The sequence below is a fragment of the Oreochromis niloticus genome, linkage group LG16 (genome assembly GCF_001858045.2).
Source record: "Oreochromis niloticus isolate F11D_XX linkage group LG16, O_niloticus_UMD_NMBU, whole genome shotgun sequence".
Lineage (NCBI taxonomy): Eukaryota > Metazoa > Chordata > Actinopteri > Cichliformes > Cichlidae > Oreochromis > Oreochromis niloticus.
The window spans coordinates 5,497,901-5,524,708 of record NC_031987.2 but is presented as its reverse complement, the minus strand read 5'-3'; the positions used below and the strand labels follow the sequence as shown (position 1 = coordinate 5,524,708).

At 40.4% G+C, this 26,808-nt stretch overlaps 1 protein-coding gene across 1 annotated transcript; it reads right to left on the bottom strand.

Annotated features, from left to right (window-relative positions):
* Positions 1-11,477: 11,477 nt before the first annotated feature.
* On the bottom strand, positions 11,478-17,320 carry lrrc3 (leucine rich repeat containing 3). The gene is made up of 2 exons (XM_005450468.4): positions 16,428-17,320; positions 11,478-15,144 (listed from the first exon to the last, which is right to left on the bottom strand). The coding sequence occupies exon 2, from the start codon at positions 14,785-14,787 to the stop codon at positions 13,987-13,989; it is 801 nt and encodes a 266-aa protein (XP_005450525.1). The 5' UTR covers positions 14,788-15,144; positions 16,428-17,320; the 3' UTR covers positions 11,478-13,986.
* Between the last annotated feature and the right edge of the window lie 9,488 nt (positions 17,321-26,808).

Below are 26,808 nucleotides of genomic sequence, written 5' to 3'. Positions count from 1 at the left end.
GATTATTATAGTAATGCACTAATAAAATTGGAGAACTTCACTCATTAAAACTGGAGCATGGGCTGTTTTTGGAGGGGCTGGCCATCATATTTGTCAGATAATTCCATTAATAATGTTGCAACAGGTATTAACAGCATGAACATGATAGAAACGTCCAGTCCAGTGACTGGAATTAGCTCACGCGAGGCCCAGCAGATAACTATCAGCTACAGCTGCCTAGTTACATTTTTAATCAAAACAGAAGTTAGAGCATGGTGCATATAAATATATAGCTTTGTCAGAAATTGTTAAGATTTTATTTTTCTTGACTCACTGTCATCTTAAGGCATTGAGCAATTTCTTGTTGCACCACTTCTGCAGTGTCAGGATTGTGCTAGTAGAAACGGTATGACTGGACCACATGCACCATCAAAGCACATTATAAAATAAACCACAAGTAGTCAGCAATTCATTACTATTGACACTGATATGTTCTGTTGGAACTATAGCCATTTTCCCGCCCGCTGTGCACAGTCACAGTTTTTTCTGCTGGTATATACCGCTGCGCATGTTTCAAGTCTTCATTATTATCATGGGGTTTTTTTGAATTTAACTTGTAGTTCAGTGTTATGCATATAATCTGTAATTTTTAACCCCTGAACATGTAGTGTCTGCTTAAGTAACTCCAAAATAAGAAAAGTCGTACTATTGCTCACTGATTGCCCATATCATCGATATTGGATATGAGATCCTTAACATAAGCAAGAAGTTTTCGTTCCAATCAAAATATCATGTTCTTCCTAAATTGATTCACATTTAACCCAAAATGCAAGATCATTGGTAAGAACGTCAGCTGCTTAGGTAGGATGGACAAACACATCAATTACTACAGTCACACTAGAGAAAACAGTCTTGATGCTTCGACAACAAGCCACATCACCACTCACACCACTTTTGTGCATTGAGATAAAATGATAAAGCGCAATCAGCAATGTCAGCTGATCAACTTGAATAGGTCAGGATTTTTTCTTATTTTCAACTTTTTTCTTATGGGTTATAGCACAGGTGTCGAACTCCAAGCCTCGAGGGCCGGTGTCCTGCAGGTTTTAGATGTGTCCTTAATCCAACACAGCTGATTTAAATGGCTAAATTACCTCCTCAACATGTCTCAAAATTCTCCAGAGGCCTGGTAATGAACTAATCATGTGATTCAGGTGTGTTGACCCAGGGTGATATCTAAAACCTGCAGGACACTGGCCCGCGAGGCCTGGAGTTCGACACCCCTGGGTTATAGTATAACATTAATGCTGAATTTGTGACATAATGTGATCTCCAGAAAAAAAGCATTATACCAGTTTTTATTAACTCAGTATTTGACACCAAACAAGACCTGTTATATGCTTGCACAGAGCAGTAAATATTTTTAAATGAACTATAAATCGGAAATTAGTTCTTTTCGCTGCCTTAAGACCTGGATTGGATAAAGATGACAGCTAAACCCAAGGGCTTCCGAACAAGGAGGACTGACATCCGTTAACAGTAGTCTTGCTCATAAGAAGAGTCAGGGTCTTTAATTAAAATGTTAATGATATTTCAATGAACAGATGGCGCAAAGGGCAAACAGCCAGAGTGAACAAACACAAGGAGGCAAACGACTGGGTCACATTCCAGCTAAGTGTGTTGTTCTACATGTTAATCATCAGAAGATTAGAAATCATTATGCTGTTCATGGAGGAAACAAAAACTGATTTAGAAGCCAGGAAAACTGTCAGTGAGAGGATTTAAGACCCAGACTGCACGGGAAAAGCTGAATGGCGGTAATAAAATGCCGCCAAGGACTTGATATTTTTGTCCCAGGAATTGAGTGGTTTGGGATGAGGTTCAAAACTTCCAAATCGGAGGCCAATGTGCTAATTCAGGTAATGGAGTGTGGGATCAGTAGGTGGATATGCACTGTGTCCAAAACAACTAATCCACAAAAACAGGAGTCTTTGCTCAACTCAAACTAAACATGTTTGAGTTCCTTAACTTTAAAGTTGTAAGTCTGTAAGACTGCAGTACTGGAACTTTGTTGGCAGACACTGAGACAGTAAGCAGCTTTGTTTTTTTAGAAACAGCCAATGAGCCCCTAGTGTGTTTCAGTTTCCAGGCACCTAAACAACTTGTATTGTTTTCATGAAGATATCAATCATTATGTTCACACTGTAATCTTTTTTTTCATGAGCTAATGAACATGATGCAGGTGGTTCTGTACATATCAGCAGAGCATCCCAGGCATGCAAGCTGTTGTCTTGATCTCATTATTTACTTGCTCCCTGCAACGTCTTTTTTCATTACTCAATATTAAATATAAACAATAAATAATATTAAATCTTGATCTGTTGTCAGAAGTGACAGCGACCATTTTCTTCACCTCTTCGATGAATGATGAATAAATAACCACACTGAGAAATGCCCTGGCTTCTTCACAGTTCTCCACTTGAACACTGATACCTCATTCCCACCGAGGATAGCTGTGTCACGTTCTGGCTGTGATGTGGCCTCCGAAATGTATCACGCCAATCATGCTTGTAATTCCAACAGATGCAACACAGCATGTTTCACAAATGTCCCTCAAGCAGCTGCCTGTGTTGCTAAAATATGTGCCATTGATATTTTTGACAAATTTTAAAATTAAAAGAGTCAAGTATTATTGTAGGGTACTATCGTTTCTCTGTAATATTATAGGGACTTTACCTTTCAATAGGAAACTGTTGTTGTGATTTGGTGCTATATAAATAAAACTGAATTGAACTGAAACCGTATGAAACTGCACATAGCAGATGAGATGGCCACACAGGAAAGACAGTTTTCAAATTAAAAGGCCCTATGTGGATTAATTGTCCTACTTGTTAAAAGCTTTAAAGCCATTTAAAACCACGTGAAAGGTTAAACAATACCATGTTGGAGGTGCAACATCACAGGCAGGTGTGGTATATTCGCTGGGTTATTGTTTGCTGTTTCTCACCGCCTTGAATTTTTCCTTTGTTTTCCCCTCTCTCCTCCTTCAAGGCCACTGGTCATCCTCTCTGAGCATCGTTCTGCTGGAGGTTTTTTCCTGTTAGGGGGATTTTTTTTTTTGTCCCGCTGTTGCTAAGTGCTTTGTCAAAAGGACAATGCGCCCCGAGAGCTGTTGCAGGTACATAAATAAAACTGAACTGAAACTGAATTGAATTATAATGTGAATCAGCTTTGACTTATTATAGCTTTCACACAGAACGAAAAGTAAACTGTGAGGCTATACTGACAACAAGGTGGCCTTACAATCGCTTACATGCTTACATTGACTGCTGTGAATTCCCAGCACTTTAGAATTAAAATGAAGGCTAAGTTTCAGGTAATATATTAATTGAACAGTGGTAAAACGTGCAGTCACGCTAAAAAGAAAGTTTACCGTCTGTCAATTCTGAAGTTTTACATAGCAAGACATAGTCGAAAAATATTTAAACACAACATTAGGCTAACAACAACATTTGACATATTACACCACATAATCTTTTAACACAGGCTAAGCCAAAACACAGAAGCAGTGTGTGAAAAACTAAGTACAGCTTATGTTTCAGTAGCTTGTAGAAACACCTTCAAGAGGAATGACTTGAGTCAACCGTTTGTTTTCTGTGTGACTATTTCAGTCTCTCACATCAGTATGAAGAAATTTTGGCCCATGCTTCTTTACAACATTGCTTCATTTTATTGGGGTTTGTCGGAATTTGCACCACTCTGTTAAAGTTCCACCACATCATTTCAGTCAGGTTGAGGTCTGGACTTTGACTGGGCCATTGCAACGCCTTGATTTTTTTCTTTTCTAGACATTATTATTTCTAGACTTACAGACGGCCTTGCATTGGACAAGAGGTGACAAAAGTATTTGTCACTAAAGCAGAACTACAGTTACTTGTCTTAAAAAATACATGCTAAAGCCTGAAGTACAGGTTTTGTAATGTATTCAATTTCATTAGATTCAAGATTCAAGGTCTTTATTGTCAGTACAACAATATACACAGTATACAGCATACCAAAATGCCGTTTCACCCCAAGCCCCCCATAGTGCATTTAAAGAATATAAAAAATATATCTCCAAGAGATATAAAACTAGAAATTACAAATAAATAATAACTCGCTAAATTTGGGTAAACTTAACAGATAAAAGGTACTATTACTAACTTTATCTATGTACAATAAACAAAGACAGGGCAGAGAAAATACAAAGTGGATTGAACAGTAGGTATTGAATACCAGGTTTAAGTTATTGTGCAGTAGGTATTTAATACCAATTATACATGTACAATGACAATAGCAGGCCATTCTATTCTATTCTATTCTATTCTAACATTGGTGAATGAAGGATGTTTTCTGCCAGCTGTTTTTGTTCAAAGCTAACTGACCTCATGTTGTATTAATATAATGGCAAAAATAATATTAATAGCCACTCCGCCATTCCCCACCCCATTTTTTTTTTTTTTTTTTTTTTTGCACCTTCGTCCATCTCTGAGAGTGAAATCACACATTAACCGTTATTTTCTCTCCCTACAACTGTACCTTCACTTAGCAGACACAGTGTCTGATACACTGCACTGGAATAGTTTGTGTGTTTGATATTTGTTTGGTATTTGAGATTTGCATTTAAAATTACCTGCTGAAAGACTTTGTTTGTCCTCACTCCTCTTCGGTAGCTCTAGCTACATTCTGAAGTACTGAAACTGCAGTTGATTGACATCTGCACCGTTAACACAGTTCCAGACCGTTCTGGCCCACTTTAACCCCAGACAGTATAAAAGATGGACGTAGCTACCATGATACGGTTGGGCAACTGGACGAATATATCGACTATCGACGATAGGCTGAGTTTTTACAAGAGCGATTTATTTATTTGCCGATGAGTAAGTTTGCTAATAATGCTGGTTGAAACTAAGAGAAGCAGTCAACGGAAAAAATAATAGGGCTGTTTTGCGGCACCCTCTTCCAGCTGCGAACAAATGCACCCTCCTCAGAGTGCACCCAAATGTAGTGATTCATTTACTCAAACTCATAACAGAAAGAAAGGCAGTATATATGTTCAGAAAAAACAAAAACATTTATTTAAATAAAAAAACCCACAATGGTGGGGAGGGAAACAAAGAGAAACTGGCTTCTTTTTTCCGCTATAACCATGTTTACAGGTCGTTCCAGTGTTTATTTACACACTCGAAAAGTACGTTAAAAACAAAATGTCTCTTCCAGCGAACATTAAAAAAAAAATCTCTGACGTAAAGTTACATTTTTTTGTGCAATTTGGCCCATCTCAAATGAAAAAATAAATGAATAATCCAAAAGGTAGGTATATTAATACTGAAACAAACAAGAAAAGAAAGTAAAATATTCCCTCCAAACAAAACGTATAAATTCTAAACGCGCAAATCAGTCCGTGCATGACTACATTGTTCCGCCCATCAAAGGCTACGTTCACACTGCAGGCGAAAGCGCATCAAATCCGATTTTTTTGACCCTATGCGACCCATACCCGATCATGGTATGACAGTGTGAACGGCACAAATCCGATATTTTCAAATCCGATCTGGGTCACTTTCGTATGTGGTACTGAATCCGATACATATCCGATGTTTTAGAAAGCGACTGCTGTTTGAACGGTCATGTCACATTAAATCCGTCTTTTACGTCACTGACACAAGACAGACGCCAATTATCAGCGCCGGAGAAGCGCCCGAGAAGACATCGCGAACGCTTCCTGGCCATCCAGTGTAGATGTCAGTGAAACTGTCGGGAAGACAACGTGAACATTTTATTTGTACTGTATAATCTGCAGATTCTGACAGAAATCTGCAACTATCCTTTGAAGCACCGCCTCTCTAAAACAGCAATAAGGATAATTATTAGGTTATTTACATTATTATGTAAATAACAAAATAACTTAAAGCAAAAATTGGGAAACGTAAAGTCCGAAGTCTTTATATTAAGGGCCATCAGTCAAACAATACTGCTTGGTCTGGGTCTAAACAGAGCGCGTTGTGTGTGACGTCTTCTTTTGCACATGCGGGCCGCTTTGAGCATTCACACTAGAGCGCGTTTGCTGTCGCATTTTAGACCTGCAGTGTGAATGTAGCCAAAAAGTCACATGCACGAATATATCGCCTATCGTCAGTTATTGGACTGACGAATGTCAGTTGGAAAAATTTTACATATCGCCCAGCCTTATACCATGACATCACACTTTGGTTTCTAAAGTCCTGTTCTCAAGCCTTGCGATTAGCTTTTCCGCTTTTGCCACCTTAGTTGCAAAAAGACGTAAGGAAATTAAGATCTGTCTGTGAAACCGCACAGTCACTGGCTAACAACTGATGATTGGTAGCTCGTTGGTCAACAAGCATAAGGCTTCATCACACAGATAATTCTCTGTTTGAAAGATACTATACAAAATATCCTTATTTTTTGTTCAATATGACCCAGTATGAATTCAGCAAGGAAATGTTGACAAAGGTCGTCTCAGAAAGCTAGGTTTCCATAGATTTCTGTAGGACAAGATGTCTTTTTGCAACAACACTTATCGCCATCTAGTGGCGTTCAGATAAAATGCAGGTTTTTAGACACTTATGCGCTGGCTTAATTTTTCCGACCAAGAAGCTACGTCTATGTAATGCAACATATGATAAATTTTTTTTTGCCTCTTCAAAGGCAGAGTTACTAAATATGAGCCTCATATGCATTAAACCTAAAGTAACAAGTCTGTCATGAAATAGTAGCAATATCAAGTACAGATACTTGAAAATTCTAAGTATAGTAGCAAAGTATTTGTACTTATACCACAAAGTATTTGTACTTTGTTAATTCCTACCTCTGCATTTGGCTCTAAAATACTAATATATACTGTGGGGAGAGAAGACTGATGTTGCACTGGGTTTTCACCAAATGCCGTGCTCTGCATTATGGCCAAACATGGTCTCGTCTGTCCAAAGCACATTAACACTGGAAGATTGCACTGGTCACTTTTGGCTCTGTAACTTCAGCATGGACATCTAATTAACAAATTAAGTGTTGACATAAAGATTGCTGCCACTTCCTCAATGCTCATCCAAAAAAAGCACAACAGTTTAAAAAAAAGTCACTCGCTCAAGGTTCAGGAAGCACTAATTAAAATAAATGCTACAGTAAAGTATTTTGCAGAGCTTTAGAGACTGGCCTTTAACAGTGGTCCTGCAGGCACGTGTTTATCTCTGTAATGCGTCTTTTATCGATCTCCACTCTCAAACTGCCAGCGGGACAAGTCAAAAGCTTGCCCTACTCACAGCACAAGAGGCCACTCCATGAGAAGCAGCTGTGGAGAAGATTAACAATCAGTTGTTTTTCTTTTTTTTATTTTGCATTGAACAATCACAACACTGTGCTCTAAACCGAAATCCTCGCAAAACAAACTTGTAAGTCAAAATCCTTGACAGCTGATGACTCACCAAAGCAAATTAAATTCCATATTTTTCTGTTTTTTGTTCCATTTGTGTTCTTCTCTTTGTCCAAACAAGAATAATTCTTGTGAGTCCTTACATAAGCAAGGACTAAAATTAAAGATACTTGACAAAAATGTCCCATTTTTTGTACAGCTCATTTATATATGGAACTCACTGAGGAAAAAGGGTACAACCATTTAATGTGGTGATGACAAAGCTGTCTATAAACTACAGAGAAAGCTGCCAGAACATCAACAGCAAACTTTTAATAACTCACCTTGGCACAGCAACCATGTACAATACCCAAACCAAAAAACTTACGAAACACTACAGTGGGTATTGATATGTTGACAGCTGCAGTCACATTGAGTCCATGAAATCAAATACCACTAATTTTTCCAAAACAACCAGTGTTTCACACAAGATTTCCTTTGGCACTGATGCCTCCACACATCAGCAAGTGCAATCCTGGTTCCTGACGTGAAACTGTCAAGTGTAGTCTGTTTTTAAGAAGTTAGTCCATATAGGATTTAGGAGAGGCTCCCAAATCTATAATCTAAAAGTAGAATGGGAGGCTGAGGCTGAGGCTTCAGCGATCAGACACCTCTCCTGAGGAAGCAGCTCCCAGTGTTGATTTCAGAGACAGACGTCTCTACTTTTAGGATTAGTTTTAAAGCTTTCCTTTTTGTGAAGCTTACAGTCAGGGCTGCACCAAGTGACCATTCCTTAGTTTTGCTGCTATTGTCTTCTCCACTCCCTTCAGTTCACTGAACATATTTATGTAAAACTACGGCATATTAATAAATGGTCTCCCTTTCATTCTCTTTTCCTTCTCTTCACCCCCAAACTGGTCAAGGCTGCACCTCCCGAAGTTTGTTCTGCTGGATCTCGCTTCCTGTTAAAAGGTATTTCATCCTCCCACCATTGCCAAGTGCTTCCTCACTGGGTTGTTGAGGTTTTTCCACTAATATTGTAGAGTCTTTACCATGAGGTAAATTTTGCTGTGAACTGGCTCTGTAAAAAATAAAAACTTATATATATTTATATGTTAATATATAAATAAAACCAAACAGATTACGTTTAGGAAAAGACTCAATTAAACTTGTGTGTTCTAATATGACACTTACAGATGATCCCCTTCCTGAAGCAACCTTCCCCATTTATCCAGGTTTGGGATCGGCACTAGGAGCACACTGATGAGGATTTGTGACAGAAGGATAGCAGCAAAGGTTTACCAGATGGTAGCGAGACCTACTGTGATGTATGATTTGGATTCGGTGGCACTGACAAAAAAATGGGGGGCTGAACTGGGAGTGACTAGGATGGGCAGGATTAGAAGCAGTTTGCCTCCAAAGTTAGAGTTGCAAGGCTGAAATGGTTTGGTGCAGAGGAGGGGGAGTGGATATTGAATGTCCTTTCAGTATCCAGGATACTGGATATCCAGGATGCTGGTTACTGAAGCAAGAAGAAAACCACAGAGATGATTGATAGATGTAGTGAAGGAGGACATGTTACTCCTAAAGGAAGCAGCTGAAAGAAGAGCACGACATCACAAACCATGGGGTGATGTCAGCATCAGATGACAACTTCTGCACTTACCTCTGGTGCCAGCACCTGAATGAGACAAAACTCTCATTCCTTATAGTTACAACACCAGCTCAGCACTGATTGGCTGCAAGCTTCCTGAACTAGCCAAGAGGCTGAGGGCGTAGGGAGCAACTACCCACAGAGCTTAAAACACCACTGCTGGGGGAGCAGCATGAGGAGCAGCAAAAATTGGCCACTGAAGCATGTTTGAAAAGAAATGTTTATTTTTGAAATGCTGGTAAGGTGTCCATTAATTTAGAGAAACAAAACAAACACACAGTAATTACTGAAACAGATAGAAAATCTCTATGATTATCAGAGCCCTTTCATTTCCATCACAGAAATACACAGCTCATAGACTTATTCTTCTACTAACGAAGAAAAGAAAACTGACAGGTACAATTTCCTAAAGACACCTCAACACTTTGATTTAACTAGAGACATATTTTACAAAATAACAACACAGATGGCATGTGCATTCCTTCAGAAAATTGTTCAGAAAAGTTTTATACACATTGGCCAGCACAAACATTGTTGTATGACAGGTCAAAACTACACAGACAGACACGTTTGTAACAAAGATACTTACAGTAGTTTAAAAACTGAATGACAATATGCAAAATTAAACACAAATCTTCACCTGGAGTAGGTCGAGTACTTGTGTTTTTGTGATTATTTTAACCTGTTTGAACTACTACGTGAGTGGGAGTCACTACATGAGGAAAGTACAGAAGATGTTTTTGTTTCTGCAGTGGTGAGGATGGACAGCGAGAGGGCTTAACGCACAGTGCACAGTGCTATGGTGTAGAAATCCCAGAGAGTAGGTACTTGGACACAATCAACTCCTGACCAACAAAGTAAACCACCAGAAAAAAAAATCCTGTTGAGTTTGTGTCCAAACACATGTATGCTACAATCAAAAAAGGTAATGAGCCTAAGGCATGCTAATTAAACCTTTAGTCACACTGGCTTCAAGACTGGTTGCCAATCCTCTGGCAACTACTGGTAGAGTGTTCCCCAACTGGTTGCGAAGTAGTTGCTGGAGGTCGCTGGCTTTCACTAGGTGAAACAGTTTGCTAAGAGGGTGCTGCACCAAAAAGCTCCAATCACCTCCCTGTTATTGTCTTGTCTGCAAACACTCTCCAACTACTCACCAAGCTAGAGTTAAACTCAAAGAAGTCTAACACAAAACAGAAAACATTTGCCTTCAGCCTAAAAGTGTTGTTTTAAGCTGCATCCACACTGGAAGAATTCTCAAATCATATCTTGAACAGCAGCATCCTTAATCTTGGCACCACCGACTTCACATTTCCAGCACCTTTTTTCAGACATAGCATTTTGAAAAGACTTTCTACGATCTCTAATCGCTACATTGCTTTGTGTGAAGTACTTTTTGTCAGCATGTCTCCTGGGTCCATGATTTACTCCGAGGACAGTCTCCATCACTGGGTTGCAACAGACTTTTCACATTTTCACTAACGTTCAGCGAGTAGTTGGCAAGTGTTTGGAGGCATGTCAACGTCTTCCATGGCAACTGTGTGTGACGATGGCCATCTGCTGCAATTACAGGTTTTTGATGCAGCACTGCATTCCTCTTTACGATCATTTTAACCTAGCAACTGTCAGCAACCTCTCACCAGATCAATTTTTTCCTAGTGGCCAGTGGTTGCCAGGGGGTCACCACCCAGTTTCATGGCCTGTATGACTGAGGCGTAAGGTAACTGATAATATGTGATGCTTGACAGTAACAAACAGCAACACCCAGCACACATATTCATACAAACCTTGAAGTTAGACTGTAAAATTGCAATTCAAAGCTGTATTCATTTATTTGTATATTAAAGTTATTTTGTGATGGCTTTTTTCTTTTACCTGCACTGATTAACTGCCTGACCTAAGACGTAATGAAGTACTTAGCTCAACTTGGTTTCTGTATGTTGTGCACATATATTATAGCACGCCTGTGTAACATTTGAATACTTAACTAGAAGTGGTGTAAATTTTTTAGCAAACAAAAGCCATTTTCAGCATCATTACCATATTTGTGTCAGAGTGTGTTTGTCAAACCTCCATGAAATATTCTCAACACCTTGTAGCTGTGAATTCCTGCCCTCTATACAGGCCACTGTTACTGTGTCAGGTTATCACAAAATAGTGTAACCTTGAATCGGAAGGTTGCGTAATGCAAGAATGCAGAAGGGCTCCCTCACAGTGACAAACATCTGGAGATTTCTGACTAGACTATGGGCGTTTTAGCTCAGTAATTTGGTTTTTATAATCTGGACAGAGAGTCTGGAGATATGGCTGCAGGGAAACGCTACTTGCATTGTTTTCCATTTCAAACCTGACAGGACCAAATCAACCTGCCTGACACAGGTCCAGCAGACACATTGTTGAGATTTGCGCACATTGGGCCACCAATACTGTACAACACAATATAGTATAAACAGTTTTATTAATCCCAATAGAAGCAATTTGTTTGGAGACGTTTCTGGTACAGTAATAAACAGATTAAGTGAAATGTGGAATAAACTTTGCAAAAACCAAAATAAACACCATGATTAGGCAAAATAAATTAATGAAGACAGTATTTTTAAATCACCAGCAAGGACTAAAGAAATAAAAATAATAATCTACAAACCATTTAATTTCTGAGTTGCAAAGTATGAATTAACAGTAAGTCTTTTTACAAACAGGTAAAACGGCTCTAATCGCATGTTCAGAACATGCCTAATGTTTTGCAGTTTGGGGGATTTATTGGCTGCAGACAGAATATACTCTGGTGATGCTGTTCAGGCTGTTTCTGCCTCTTTACTGTGAGGCTGTGAAGCCAGCAGATAAAAGCAAAACTCATGAGACTCTCAATAAAAGATTGATAAAAGCAACACACGAGGATGACAAACTGACAGAAAAGGAATTTAGTTTTCAGTGAATTCTCTGATGTCTCCAATTCATGATAAACTTATCCTTCAGACTTAATTTAATAATGGAAATAAGACCTCACCTTATCATTCACACAACTGGGCATGTTGTACTCATTAGCTGTAGCCGCCGTGTCTAAACCCAATCATCAGTTATTTGGTTTTAGATGCATTTAAGTGACAGACGTTCCCATGGCGTGATTCTTAAGGGACAAGGGACAGCAAAGCATTGCTATCAGAATATTTGACCAAATATCTGCCCCATGATCCATCACTGATCTTGATTGCACAAAAGGACACATTCTTGTGAAGAATCACAAACTAAAGATATTAAATGGGTCTCTGTAAGTTACACCTTTATCTGCATAGTTTCCTGAAGACAATGACATAGTATTTTCAGATGAGAATAATTCCAGATTAAGTATTCAGTTCCACTTTACTGTTCTTATGAAACCCTTTGGAGCAAAAAACTAAGTTAGGAAAGGTCATTTTGCATCAGTATTGCAGTTCTTGTCAGTTAATGAAAGAACTGAATTTATTAATTCACATTAATGTACAAATCTTTAATTATTTTGTGTGTAAATGTGCAACAAAGCCTGGCAGCAGTTTGTAAAATGAATCCGCAGCTAAATTATGAAGACTATGTAAATGAACAGGAACTGAATTATGTCCATTTTGAATGGGTGAAGAACTACAGTTCTGGGCATATTTGTTATTATTTTTGCACTTCAGAATTTAATTCACTGGCTGAAAAAGATCAACGTTTGGGATAAAATCATGGGTGGTATATAGGAGATGGACGTGGCCACTATGACATCATCTGATCGTCGGTGGACTACAATTCTGAAACCATGAGTTTGACATCTGGGGTGTTATAGCAATAGGTATAACTGACCGAGAGTCATACAATAGAGATTAGCTTATCAATAAGAAATTTTCTATGTGTTACTTTAGTGATCAGTCTGATTACAGCATAATCTGGGAAATTTAAGAGGTGCATAAATGAAACATACTTCCAATTAAGATCCACTGAAATTGTATCCATGTACACTGCAAAATAAATCATGGACTGCTGAGACCAGACAGCTAAAATACAAACAGATGCAACATAGAGTGTGCGTAAAGATATTTTTGCATTTTCTGTATGTTGCCTATAATATCAACCTGTGAAAATCCAAAAGTCATTGGGATCGGAGAAACTGAGTTCATATTTTGAGAGATATGATGCGCCGTAGTGTGCTAATTTTGTTTTTATTTCACTTCCTTACATAATAAAGAAGTTGGATCAGAGCCTTTCACCTTCTTTGACATTAAACCTAGACCAGAAAGGATTAAGTCTTCTACAAAAAAAACATATCAGAGCTACAAGTGCATGGCAGGCTTTCCTAGTTTAAATACTCTTTAACATGACATGATGCTTCATGAAGTAAAAAATATTATTTCCTGCGCCAACAGTTTGATGTGTAAAGGTTTTCTGAAGGCGGGGTCATTATGCATGTGCAATGCAAACTGAATTTTAACATCTTGATCGTGTTCATATATTAGCAGGAGTCTCAAAAATAGCCTTCACCTTGACAGAGTGACACAAAGAACATAAATCAGTCGATACAAAGTAACTGGGAGACACTGTACTCCTCCTCATTCGTCTCAGTCCAAATTCAATCACATGGAGGATCGACACCAGGGAAGGATCATTCATCTCTCCACTCTGGATCTATTACTCCTTGTGTATTTGTGACTTTCAGCAGCATTTTGCTCACTTTGTGCTCTCATTGCTGCCTTGTTTGGTTGGGGGCTTTAACAATTTACGTATATTTCATAAAACCAAAGCAAATGTTTGGGAATAATGTAAAATACATCACTTATGGGCAACTCAGTATTTTCTATTATAGACACCCAATGATTATGATGTGCTTGAAAACATAAGTGATGATGTGTTGCAACAGCTTTTTAGTCATTCTGAACATAACCAAACATTTACTCTCACACACACACACACTACACCTCCTGAGTCACCAGGCCTGTTAGAGAACCGTGCTGATGGTGTCAAAGTCCTTGCTGATCTGTGAGCTGCTTGGCAGTGACTTGAGGTACTCCAGGTGCCTCCTGGCATCCTCCTGATTGTGCCTCACGTAATAGATGACGTACGCAATCACCATCGTGAACCACCCGAACATGGTCACAAACATGGCTACATCAGTTGTCTTGTGGTGAAAGTTGCAAAAGTTGATCCCTGAGTCCAGCACCTGGATTACTGGTTTGCCTGCATATTCCTCCTGCACCGCCGTGTGGCACATCACCTCATTCACCGTCTCCGGGTCCAGCCGCAGCTCCCTCAGCACCTCCTGCAGCGTGCACTCACAGTGCCACGGGTTGTTCGAGAGGCTGATTTTTGCTCGTAGGCGGGCAAATGCCTCTTTGGGGACACTTTTGATGCGATTGTTTGATAAATCCAGTACAAGGAGGCTGTCAAAAACACCCTGGAATGCTCCAGCGTCCACGGTCTTGATGTCATTGTTAGACAGATCCAGCTCCTGAAGGTAGTGTAGTTCCTTGAAGGCATGATGGGGGATGTGAGTGATGTGGTTGGATGCCAAAAGCAGGATAACAGTATCTGTTGGAAGATCCGCAGGGATCTTCTCCAGGTTACGAGACATACACTGGACCACGGTTAAGCCATTCTTCTCTACGCAGTGACAGCTTGTGGGACAAGCTACCACTGGTACACCTGTGAAAAATATTCCAAACAGCAAGCCCCATAAGAGGGCAAAGCCGCTGAAGATCAGGGATTTCCTGTGCATATCAGGCCCTGCTAAGTCCTGCATATTCAGCAGTGACCTCCTGCAAGTTCTGTCAGGCAAAAGCAAACATAGTGTCACCTGTTTCTCAGCATTTAATGAGGATAATCACAGCTTCATTAGCGCTTAAAAAATACCAAAATGATCAGTTTATTCACAGAAGCATCTGGGCTTATCTCCAGATAATCCTTTAAAATTGATTTGAAAGAGTTTTATATAACCTTTTGAAATATATTTCGAAGGCACTCATCCAAAAATTGAGCTGTTTGCTGAACATATTCCAGCAGAGACCTGTATTTTCAGGTTTTATTGTGAGGATGTTAAAAGCTTCAGAGAGCTAGGAGCTAACCAAGCAACGCTGGAATCCTCTCACCATGTTGTGCACTGAAAAAAGCAAAGAAATACCAAGTTATTCTTCATAATAATAAAAAAAGAACTACTACTATGTAAAAGGAGCGGTTATGTGTGCACAGAGTCTATACACAAAGAACTAACAGAGCCAGTAATTCCTGCTAAATAAGTTCTTTTCTGAGTGCACAGCCAGCTGCCTTTGTCTTGCCAAAATGAGCGGAGAAAATGATATGCCCACAATGTTTGCTGAAGGTGTAATGCAATTATTAGGAGAAAAAAAAAATCCATTTCACTTCAGCAAATCTCATAAAACAGCAGGTACACTCGTGGGTCATCGCCTGTATTTTCTCATTCAATTTAGAAAAGTGCAATTTTTCTTTCTCTGGCATTATCACTTATATTATCTCCTTACATGAAATCACTCGCTGCTCTGAGAGCACCGTGCAGGCCATGTGCAGATCAATCTTAATTACATTACATTTAATATCTAAGCAAAGAAAAGCAAACAATATTACCAAAAAAAAAACAGGAAAAGCATTTTTTCTGCAGAACTCTCGCATCTCAAGGACTGCTGCCACTCATTCACAGCCTCATGGTAGGAATAGCTGTGCGCTCTAAAATTGCTCCCATCTGTCCTGCAGGAGGATCATCACTTTAGGACTGCGCACCCTCTGGTGGGCTGAACTGAGCACACAATGAGCCCCCCTCACTGTGTTCGAGGTCATCCGCCCCATGGAGCTGCGGTGTCTTCTTCTCATTTGTCATTTTTTGTGCACCCATCACTTTGGCAGGCGCCTCATAGCTTAAGGCCACACACAACATTTCTTAAAAAGACAAAAAAGGGCCCCTCATATCCTCATCAGCCTGAGCTCAGCAGGAGGTGTGGACAAGATGAGGCGTCTTGTCCACCTAAAGCATTCTGCAGCTGTGTTATGACACCCCTGCATTTGTAAGTAAAATAGTACACCATAGGATTTACACACTGTGCTGTGGTTTTCAATGTATTTTTGCAGGAATGTAATAAAATTATGTAAAAGTATTTAGGCTTATAACAAGGCGTTTCAGCCCGGCACAAGAATAAAGGAATTTAACGTTTATGTATCTTTAATAGCTGAGGATATTATTAGGTGCCTACAGCGGCAAGAAAACACAGAAGAGAGATTTAAATTTAATGAGGCTTATGGGAAGGCAGCACGAGAGCGTTTGGTAATATTGCGGATTTTAATCATGATGTGGTTCTGTGGGCAGCAGAAAAGCAAAGACATACAGGCTAATAAGTTCTTTTTTATAGCAGGTGTACTTATAAAGGTACTTACCTGGAAATTGGATTCTGGAAGGTTTTTACCCACTTTTTTCCACCCAGCCTCGGCAGAAAGGCAACCTAACAAAACACTCGCGTGCGGGTCTTTAGAAAGAAGGTCTTTGAAAGCAAACAGAAAAAGCACATTATTTTTAAAAAGTACTACTTCAGTGTGTCCGTATATGAAGGGGCTGGAAACGCGCGAAAGTTCCTGAGCGATGCGCGTGGAACTTCCCAAATCTCGAGGAGAAATCCAGATGCGGCTGATGTTGGTTCTTCTAATTAAACGCAACACGACGGCCGCACTTGTTGACTATCACTGCGAAGGAGGAGGAGGTGGTGTCCCAGCGAGGGTCTCGAGGAGCCACACCGCTCCGACTCGTCACGCGCCTCTCCCTCTGTCGCTCTCTCTCTCTGAATCTCAGTGAACCGCGCGCGCCTGGCGCCAGAAGGAGTCCCGGCTGCGCGTGGATTGGACTGCTGTTCTGTTGGCAGCCCTCCTCGCTCGCTCCCCAGCTCCCCCCACCTCCTCCTTGCCTCCCTGCCCGCCTGCACCTCCCCTCAGCTCTGCCTCCCCCGTCGCCCCTTTAAGCAAATTAGCCAAACAAACAGGAACCAGTCCGTCTGAAAATGGCACCAATAGTAACCGTTCTTTGGCGATGGGCTATCCGCGGTAACTTAAGCCATCACAGTCACTTTAACCATCCTTGTCTTGTTGAAATCCGTGATTTTTTTTTTCTTAAAGTCATAATTAGACAAAGACATAAAATTGATCCCGTAACCCCCCGCCCCGCCACCACCTCCAGGCCGATTGCTCATGTCTGACTGAGCAGTGCTGTATTGATTATTTCAAACACCCCAAGGGATTTTAGGCAGCACAGCAGTGGATCAACATGTCAGCTTTGAGGTCTGCACACTCCGCTGGTAAGTGCCTTATTCAAGCGGCGGAGGCTTATTCCTCATTCACAAACTGCATAGAAAGTACAGTGTGCAGGTTTTGTCTTTTTTTCATGCATTTAATGCAACCCCACTTTCTATGTTGCACTCATGCGCCATGCATCTCTGCATCAGCACACAGTAAATATGAACACCTGCCTCATATTAGCTCATAACTATGCGTTTAGTAGTGTTTCTATGACCACACAGAGATGGAAAATAAATAATGAAATAAGAATTTTCCACCAGTGAATCTCTTTTACAGTATGTGGAATGTGTTTCCCTTTTTTCTTATGGTTCACATTTGTTTCATACAGTTATGTTGCATGAGAAAAATGCATAAAGGGGCTACTTCCTAACTATATTAAAGCATAATTTATCCAAGACATTTAAACATTTGCTATCTGTTTTATCATAGCTGCTTTCCATATGTGTGACATTCAGCATTTGTTAGTAATTTTATGTGTATAACTAACAAGCATCAATATCAGTCATAAGGTCAGCTCTTATGTGACCTTAACAGATTGATGAACACACGTGCAGACATAAAATGAAGGCTTGGGCGTTATATGTGTGTGTGTTTGTGTGTGCTTTCTCCATAGCACAGCAGTTTTAGATTGTCTTTGACAGCTGCTCGTGAAATGTGCAAATGTTACAATTTAGTGCAGGTTATGAAAAAACAAAGTGCCATTTAAATCTTCCAGATAACCTTGGCAAGAAGGAGAAGAATCTGCAAATATGTGCAGAGAGGGAGCCAAACGAAGCGCTTCAATTCCAATTGTACTCCCCATCGTGTAATTCAAATGTAGGTCAGCCTGTCCCAGTGTTCCAGGTGTCATTTGAGCTACGAAGAAGTGCAAGTTTTTCATTGGGCCCAGTCCCGTCACAGTCTCAGACCTCATGCTGTGGCAGCTGGTATAATGAACTGTGCTATATGTGGCGCTTATGTACCAAACTAATCCAATCTCACGTGGGACCATATGGATGTTACGGAGAAGTCCAGGATTTCCTTGGAGAATTTCTAAGTTTTCAGTTTACAAGATAATTGCCTCTGTGGTTGTCTCATTAAGACCTCACCGTGAGTTACAAGAGATTCATGCCAATTAACAACACTAAATAGTAACATGTAGAAGCTGCACTAATCCATACTTCTGTATTAGCAATAGGTTATTATGTGCAATGTGAAAACGGTCAACTCAGTAAGAAGCTCACAGAGAATTATCAACAGTTTCTGAAGTTCCTCTCAGCATGTGTAGAGAGCTTTCTGTCTTTCTCTTTGTGGAGCTTTAGTGGATTATTTTGCTAAAAATTATCTTTTTTTTTATTGTGTCTCTGACAGCAGTGACAGCGGGTTCTCTCGGGTACTCCAACTTTCTCTCACAGTCCAAAAACAAGCTTGTTAGGTTACTTGGTGGTTCTAACTTGGCCTTATATGTGAATGTGAATTTGCTCCAGGCCCAACAAACACTAAAATTATGAGATTGTGGAGAAATTAACTGGAAAACCTGCAAATGAGAAGGAAAATCCCTGAATTAGTCAGATGTTGGGCATAAAATCAGTGTTAACATAAAAAAACTAGACTATCATTTGGTTTTTTAGCATTATTATCTTCTCCACTTAACAATGCTTTGCTTTTTTCCCTCCCCTTCCTCTTTTTTCATTCCCATAAGGATAACTCTTCTTCATTTTCACCAAGTGCTTTTCATTGGTGTCATAGGTTTGTTTAAACAGATTAATAGGGTGGAGTCAGGTGGTGCTCTTTTAGGTGGGTCTGGTTTCTTCCTGTGTCACTGCTGACTTTGATACCTTGGGGAACCCCCACTAGCCTGGTGTCCCAAGCAGTTGCCCAGCTTGCCTAGTGGAAAGCAGCGCCTCGAATACAGCACATAATCTACCACAGAATTCACAGCTAGCAAGTGTGCATGCAGATCCAGCCCTGTCCCCCGAAATGGCATTCCTCTACACCTAAACTTCATTTGCAGTGTCTTGGGGGGAAAATGTATTTTCTTGTGTGCGGTTAGCGCTGTTGCACAGCAAGAAGGTTCAGAGTTCAATTCCACCATCAGGCCGGGGTTATTCTGTGGTGGAGTTTGCATGTTGTCCCGTGTTTGTGTGGGTTCTCTCCAGGTACTCCAGCTTCCTCCCACAGTCCAAAGATGTGCAGTTAGTGGGGATAGGTTAATTGGACACTCTAAATTGCCCATAGGTGTGAATGTGAGTGTGAACGGTTATCTCTGTGTTAGAGAGACAGACAACCTGTCCAGGGTGTACCCTGCCTCTCGCCCTAAGACAGCTGCCACTAACCCTGCCTCTCACTGCGACCCTGAAAAGGATAAGCAGCAGAGAATGGATAGATGTATTTTCTAAGTAATTATGTTTTTTTGCTGTGAAATATTCTTCTAATCAGTAAGTCTTTGCTCAAGTAACCGCGAAAAAGCAGGACATGCTTTAAGCACATTGATATCCCATGCAAGGGTTTATTTTACACAAAATATGACCCTTTGCTAAATCTTATTTTTTAAAAATCAAAACTAATTTTAGTGCCTCAACATCACCAAATGATGACTGAACACAAAGAGTCTAAAATTAAAGAAAATTAAAGTCTCAAAATAGTGGTCCCACACAGGAATCGACCCACAAGGCTCCTTTATGAAACTCCAGACTTTGACTTCAGTGTTTGTCTTGTCAGTTGGAAGGTTTGGGGTTTTTTTGATGAAGCAAATGTTGATGTGTTGGCTACAGAAAGAAGAAAAATAAAATAAACTGCTCTACAGCCAACACAACCAATTTAGAATTTAAAAAGCTTTCCTTTAACTTTTGTACACACTTAAGTAAAAGAAGACACCTGAACACTTTTTCCTTGAAACCTCCAGAAGCTCTCCCCAAGTAGCCAAACTTTCGATTGCACGAGCAACACAAAAGAAAAAGTGCCTCTTAACAGATGCTTTCCAACTCATTGCTAACATTTTATCAGGCCAATTCTGTAAGGTAGGCCAGTATACAATGTCGCTATTTCAAATTGTTGCATTGCCCCCACGAGGTAAGAAAAGCAAATACAGTGGCTTGCAAAAGTATTCAACCCCCTTGAACTTTTCCACATTTTGTCGCATTACAACCACAAACATCAGTTTTATTGGAATTCCACGTGAAAGACCAATGCAAAGTGGTGTACACGTGAGAAGTGGAACGAAAATCATACATGATTCCAAACATTTTTTACAAATAAATAACTGCAAAGTGGGGTGTGCGTAATTATTCAGCCCCCTTTGGTCTGAGTGCAGTCAGTTGCCCATAGACATTGCCTGATGAGTGCTAATGACTAAACAGAGTGCACCTGTGTGTAATCTAATGTCAGTACAAATACAGCTGCTCTGTGACGGCCTCAGAGCTTGTCTAAGAGAAGATTGGGAGCAACAACACCATGAAGTCCAAAGAACACACCAGACAGGTAAGGGATAAAGTTATTGAGAAATTTAAAGCAGGCTTAGGCTACAAACAGATTTCCAAAGCCTTGAACATCCCACGGAGCACTGTTCAAGCCATCATTCAGAAATGGAAGGAGTATGGCACAACTGTAAACCTACCAAGACAAGGCCGTCCACCTAAACTCACAGGACGAACAAGGAGAGCGCTGATCAGAAATGAAGCAAAGAGGCCCATGATGACTCTGGACGAGCTGCAGAGATCTACAGCTCAGGTGGGGGAATCTGTCCATAGGACAACTATTAGTCGTGCACTGCACAAAGTTGGCCTTTATGGAGGAGTGGCAAGAAGAAAGCCATTGTTAACAGAAAACCATAAGAAGTCCCGTTTGCAGTTTGCCACAAGCCATGTGGGGGACACAGCAAGCATGTGGAAGAAGTTGCTCTGGTCAGATGAGACCAAAATGGAACTTTTTGGCCAAAATGCAAAACGCTATGTGTGGCGGAAAACTAACACTGCACATCACTCTGAACACACCATCTCCACTGTCAAATATGGTGGTGGCAGCATCATGCTCTGGGGGTGCTTCTCTTCAGCAGGGACAGGGAAGCTGGTCAGAGTTGATGGGAAGATGGATGGAGCCAAATACAGGGCAATCTTGGAAGAAAACCTCTTGGAGTCTGCAAAAGACTTGAGACTGGGGCGGAGGTTCACCTTCCAGCAGGACAACCACCCTAAACATAAAACCAGGGCAACAATGGAATGGTTTAAAACAAAACATACCCATGTGTTAGAATGGCCCAGTCAGAGTCCAGATCTAAATCCAATCGAGAATCTGTGGCAAGATCTGAAAACTGCTGTTCACAAACGCTGTCCATCTAATCTGACTGAGCTGGAGCTGTTTTGTAAAGAAGAATGGGCAAGGATTTCAGTCTGTAGATGTGCAAAGCTGGTAGAGACATACCCTAAAAGACTGGCAGCTGTAACTGCAGCAAAAGGTGGTTCTACAAAGTACTGACTCAGGGGGCTGAATAATTACGCACACCCCACTTTGCAGTTATTTATTTGTAAAATGTTTGGAATCATGTATGATTTTCGTTCCACTTCTCACGTGTACACCACTTTGTGTTGGTCTTTCGCCTGGAATTCCAATAAAATTGATTCATGTTTGTGGCTGTAATGTTACAAAATGTGGAAAAGTTCAAGGGGGCCGAATACTTTTGCAAGCCACTGTAAATAGATGATGATGATGATGATGATGATAATAATAGATGGAAAGTTGTGGGCTTATCATCACAAGGATCTGCCTGCCTTTACAATAGTTCATTTGTACTGGCCTTCAAATGTTCCCAGTAATCACTGTAGATTCATTCATTTGTGAGAAATCTCTTAATTAGAAAATTAAACTTTTAATAACCAATTTGATTAATATCCTTGACCTCTGAGCGAGTAACAGAAAAACAGAACCACAACAAAATCAGACACCATTAATCAGATACACACAGGACAAAGAATAGTTATGTGCAAATACTCCCTAAATCTATACCAACCTGGTACATGCAAATACTGAATATACTTGAATGCGCATATATTTTTTTCTAAGCATGTTTGGTTCATGGATCCCTGTAAAGATACAAGATCTAATAAAAAATCTCCTCTTGTAGCCAGATTTGAGATTTCTGTCTTTTCCCCAATTATCAGACACGGATCATGTAAATGGACAAGCGAGCGATCGCGCAGATTGAGGCTATGGCTGTCTGAGCTGACTGAGCTGGTGATAGCTGATGGAAGATGCTATCGTCTTCTTCTCATTCTTTATATTTTGTAGTGGTGCTCATGTTGTTAGAATGAGAATGCAAGCGTTTAGATAAGGAGGTGTGCATTTTTTAAATTTACCTATCTGCTCTACACAGCCGAGGTAAGTCCTGATTGTCATGCAGTGAGCAAAATGAATTTCCCTGCTTGTATAATGAAGTTTCTCCAGATTCATGTGATGTTCAAGCTATGTTAAATTGGCTCCCTTACAAACGGAAAATGCATAGGCTCTCTGGCAGCAGAGCAGCACTTTGAGCACACATTATATTTTAACAAGTGATGCATCACAACCAAAAGTTCATGAGGTTAAAGGGGCTAAAACCCTTAAAGTTTGAAAACTAGGCACTGCTTTAACACCCACACACTGGTGGAGAGCTAAATTGGGAGTCCTCATGCTGGGAGGCATGGTGACTCCACTTACATTCAAAGTTTACTTCCACTGACTGTCACAGAGCATCATCGTTACCTGCCCCCTACTTTATGCACCACACGCAACCGCTAACGATCATCACTGATTTAGTCCCAACAAAGGAACACTCCAGCAGCTTTAAATATGCTAAATTAGAAGAAAAAAGGCAGAACAATGCTTAACATGAATAGAAAAACATGGCTCGGAGACAACACAAGCAGCTGGAGGGGGGATTTTATCTCTGCAGATCTGCTGAGCTTGACAATTCTCACACAGACACTTTCACACAGATTTTATGCTTTGTCTGAGTATATAAAAGGTCATAACAGGGATCACCGGTAGTTTCATTCTGCCAAAACACACACTGACTGAGTCAGAAAATGGAGGGACTGTGGCAGGCAGATTAAAAAGAAGCCAAGGTCAGGAATTCGGAGCACAGCTGGAGCAGGAGAAACACCACACATTTGCTGGCACAGAGGAGCGGGGTTTCAACGTCAGCGACTTGTGCTAACCTTCCTCAATCAATTTAAGGGGCTTGGATGGAGAAACTCAGGGTTTGGAGGGGATGCAAGGAGGCAGCTATTCATTTTGATGAACACCCCCACTATCCCCACCCCCACTCTGCATCAATATATCATCATTATTAAAGCAGCAGAAGAAATCCCCCTAACGTCAGGATTGTTTTCCTCCCAAAACATGTTTTGTCCTAAATGCTCAAGTGTGTGAAGCTGGTCAGTAGGAATGCTGTGAATAAGGTGAGATAAATTCATATTTACCCTATGATTGCCAACCTGGTGTTGCTAATGATCGTCATCCATTTACATTATGCCCAGCTTAGAACAAATTTGACTAGTCCTTGCCTGTAATTGCCCCTGGAACAACTAATAACAGGTCCAAACACAAAACACATTTATCCAACTCTGCCAGGAGCGATGGCCCGCTGATCTATGGCCAGTTGGTTGTGACACTGAAGATAAAGGGCTGAGGTCTCTTTTGGTATCTGTGTGTGTTAGTACGGCAGCATTTAGCTTGCAGGTGTAAACCATGGGTTCAGTTGTCACCAGTGGGCCTTTCCCCTCATCTTCCTGTTCAGCTTTCCCTTAATGAATGCTCCAGCCCTTCGGGATGGACAAATTACCCACGTCACCTTCTTCCAGTCAATTCAGCCTCCTGCCACCTACTTGCCTACCCAAGTGTATCACCCTGGATTTCTTTTGACAAAGTAAATTCATCTTTTTCGAGGAGGGTCGAGATACTGATGAGTGAAACCTTTAGTTTGAAGCAATTCATCACAATTACATTTATTTGCCGTTGAAGTGTCCAAGGGAGCAGAGCATTAGCAGCTAATAGCATCCATAGAGGAAGAGGTGGGGTGTGACTGTCTGATTAGCTGCTGTAATACATCTACAGCTGTTTGTGTGTGACATGATGACTTGTAATAGCACAGATGGAAGGGAAGAAGTAAATGACTGGGATGATTTATCACCATCCATTTTACCACCTCATTTTTAATAGATATCTAGCATATAGGATTACATAACCACATGTGATCATCATAGCATGCATGCTACCCTGTACAACCTCACTTCAATAAATCAGATGGCATTTTATTGACTTTTGTTGACTTATTTTCATAGTTTTGTCCGTGGTGCAACTTTTTTCAAGTCCAATGAAGGGCTGTTCTCAGATGTTATTGCTACCATGTATATGCCTATAGAGATTGACAGACCAGTACGAGTGGCAACAAAATCAAAACACTGCATCAAGCGCTAGCATTTCCAGCACCGGTAATCATTAAGTCTGCGGTTTTAATCCCTACTTGCATTTTATTTGCCCCAAAAACACTTATGTACAAAACGACGGAGAACACGGCAGGTCCGTACAAAGACAGACTTGACGAAAAGGCAAAAAAAAAAGTACGAGGAAAAAATCAAAGGAGTGAAAGGGTTAGAGCCATACGAGCATACAGAGTGGACGTTAGCGTGCTGCCCAACTTTCATCACGCACATATTTATTATTATATGGTCCTAAGTGTGAGTGCATACACTCACAAAATGTTTATTAACTTCAGATCCCTGCAACAAGCCCAGGTCCAGTTTACTTTGGTGATTTGGACTATTCCATTTCACGGCTGTTGTTAAATTTTTTTCCTTTGCGTTGGCCTGTACAGGAGATAATCTATTTGTCGTTTCAGGTTGTAGTATTACACAACATTTTCAGATCTAATAGAAATAAAATGAGTGTTTTGTAATTCATTCAATTTATTGTCTTTATTTATAACTGGATTATTGTTTCATTCTATTATAGAATCTTACAAGAAAGAGGCAAAATTGTAAAAATCCATTATGCTTTATTAGCTGCTTCGGTGAAAAACAAATCAACAATGCAACCAAAAAAAAAAACAACATTGCAAAACAACATACTGGAAAACAGTTATTCATCACTTGATTGCTTCAATACAACCCTTGGGCACATATATGCAGGACGCTTCGTGGCTGTTTTGATATCGATCTCTCTCTTAACCAATCAAATCTCACTGTGGTAGCAGCTTTAAACTCGGTATGACCCAGGTTGATAGAGGTGCCCAGTCTGGATCGCATTCCAGCATTTTGTAGGCTGGTTTTCCTACAAAACACAACAAACATTAGCCCGCAAAGCCACAGTGAACAAAGCAGCATAGCGCAACGAATTCAATTCGAATCAATATAAGACTTATTTGTAACCTACATCAACAATTATGTTATGATAAATTACGTAATAACTACAACAGAAGACTTTTGTGGAAATGCTTGGAGCAGACTAACATGTGAGCTGGAGTGTTCTGAAACATTATATTTGGTCTGCAATCCAGGCCATCCGTCGGCTCTTTGTTACTTCGGAAACATGGCTTGAACAATTTCTCTTCCACGACGTAATCCGATAAAAACCGATCTCTTTACCCGTCGGCTTCCCGTGGCTGTCATGCGACCGTCTATTGCAGTTAATAATACAACAGCTTCTTGCCGTTCTTTGTGTTTCTTTTTATTGCTGTGTGACTGTTTTCATGTGAAAGCCTGCGTGCGCTAGTACCACTTGCCACTCATTCCCACACTCCTTTGCGGTTTTACCCCGGAATGACATCACATTTTCAATCTCTATAAGGTGTCCTCCCCCACATACTGGGAAGTTGTCATCACCTCTTTCAATGGAGGTCATCCAACCTGCTGAACAAACAGTCTTCAAGTTAAAAGAGCAACAAAAGTGAACAATCGAGGTTTAGAGGTGTGGCAGACTCTCAGTTATAACATGAGTGTGTCTTTCTGCTGATTGGTGCCCCTCGTAGACAGAAAAGCAGGGGCGGGGATCTGTGCTCATGGTAAAAGTTCTGTGTCTTCGTTCACTCTCATAGATCTCAGAGTGTGGAGAAAGCGCTCTCTGTGTGAGAGCTAGGCTTTTAAGTATAATAAGCTCACGCTTTCTTTCATTACTTAACTGTGTTTCTTTTATTTAGACAAGCTATTTGGTTCAGTTTACACATCTCAAGGAGGAAAGGCTCGAACGTGGAATGGGTTTAAACGGACTCTTTCTGAATGTGAAATCACAATTCGCTCAGATTAAAATAACATTTGATTCAACAGATCAAAGTCGTGTTCACATAAGTCTGTCATAAAGACCAACCCTACTGAATTTGATCTCTTTATAATCATTCTATTAAAATTTCTTTCTTTACACACCTAAGTTTTAATAGTCTGAGTCAAAAGTAAAATCTTTTCACTAGAAAATTCACTGCTCCATTTCTGCAGTGGTTCCCTTTGAAACTGCAGTCAGTAAATAA

Bases quoted from the DNA above. Each gene is read 5' to 3' on its own strand.
- lrrc3 (XM_005450468.4), bottom strand. From the start codon at position 14,787: ATGCAGGACTTAGCAGGGCCTGATATGCACAGGAAATCCCTGATCTTC.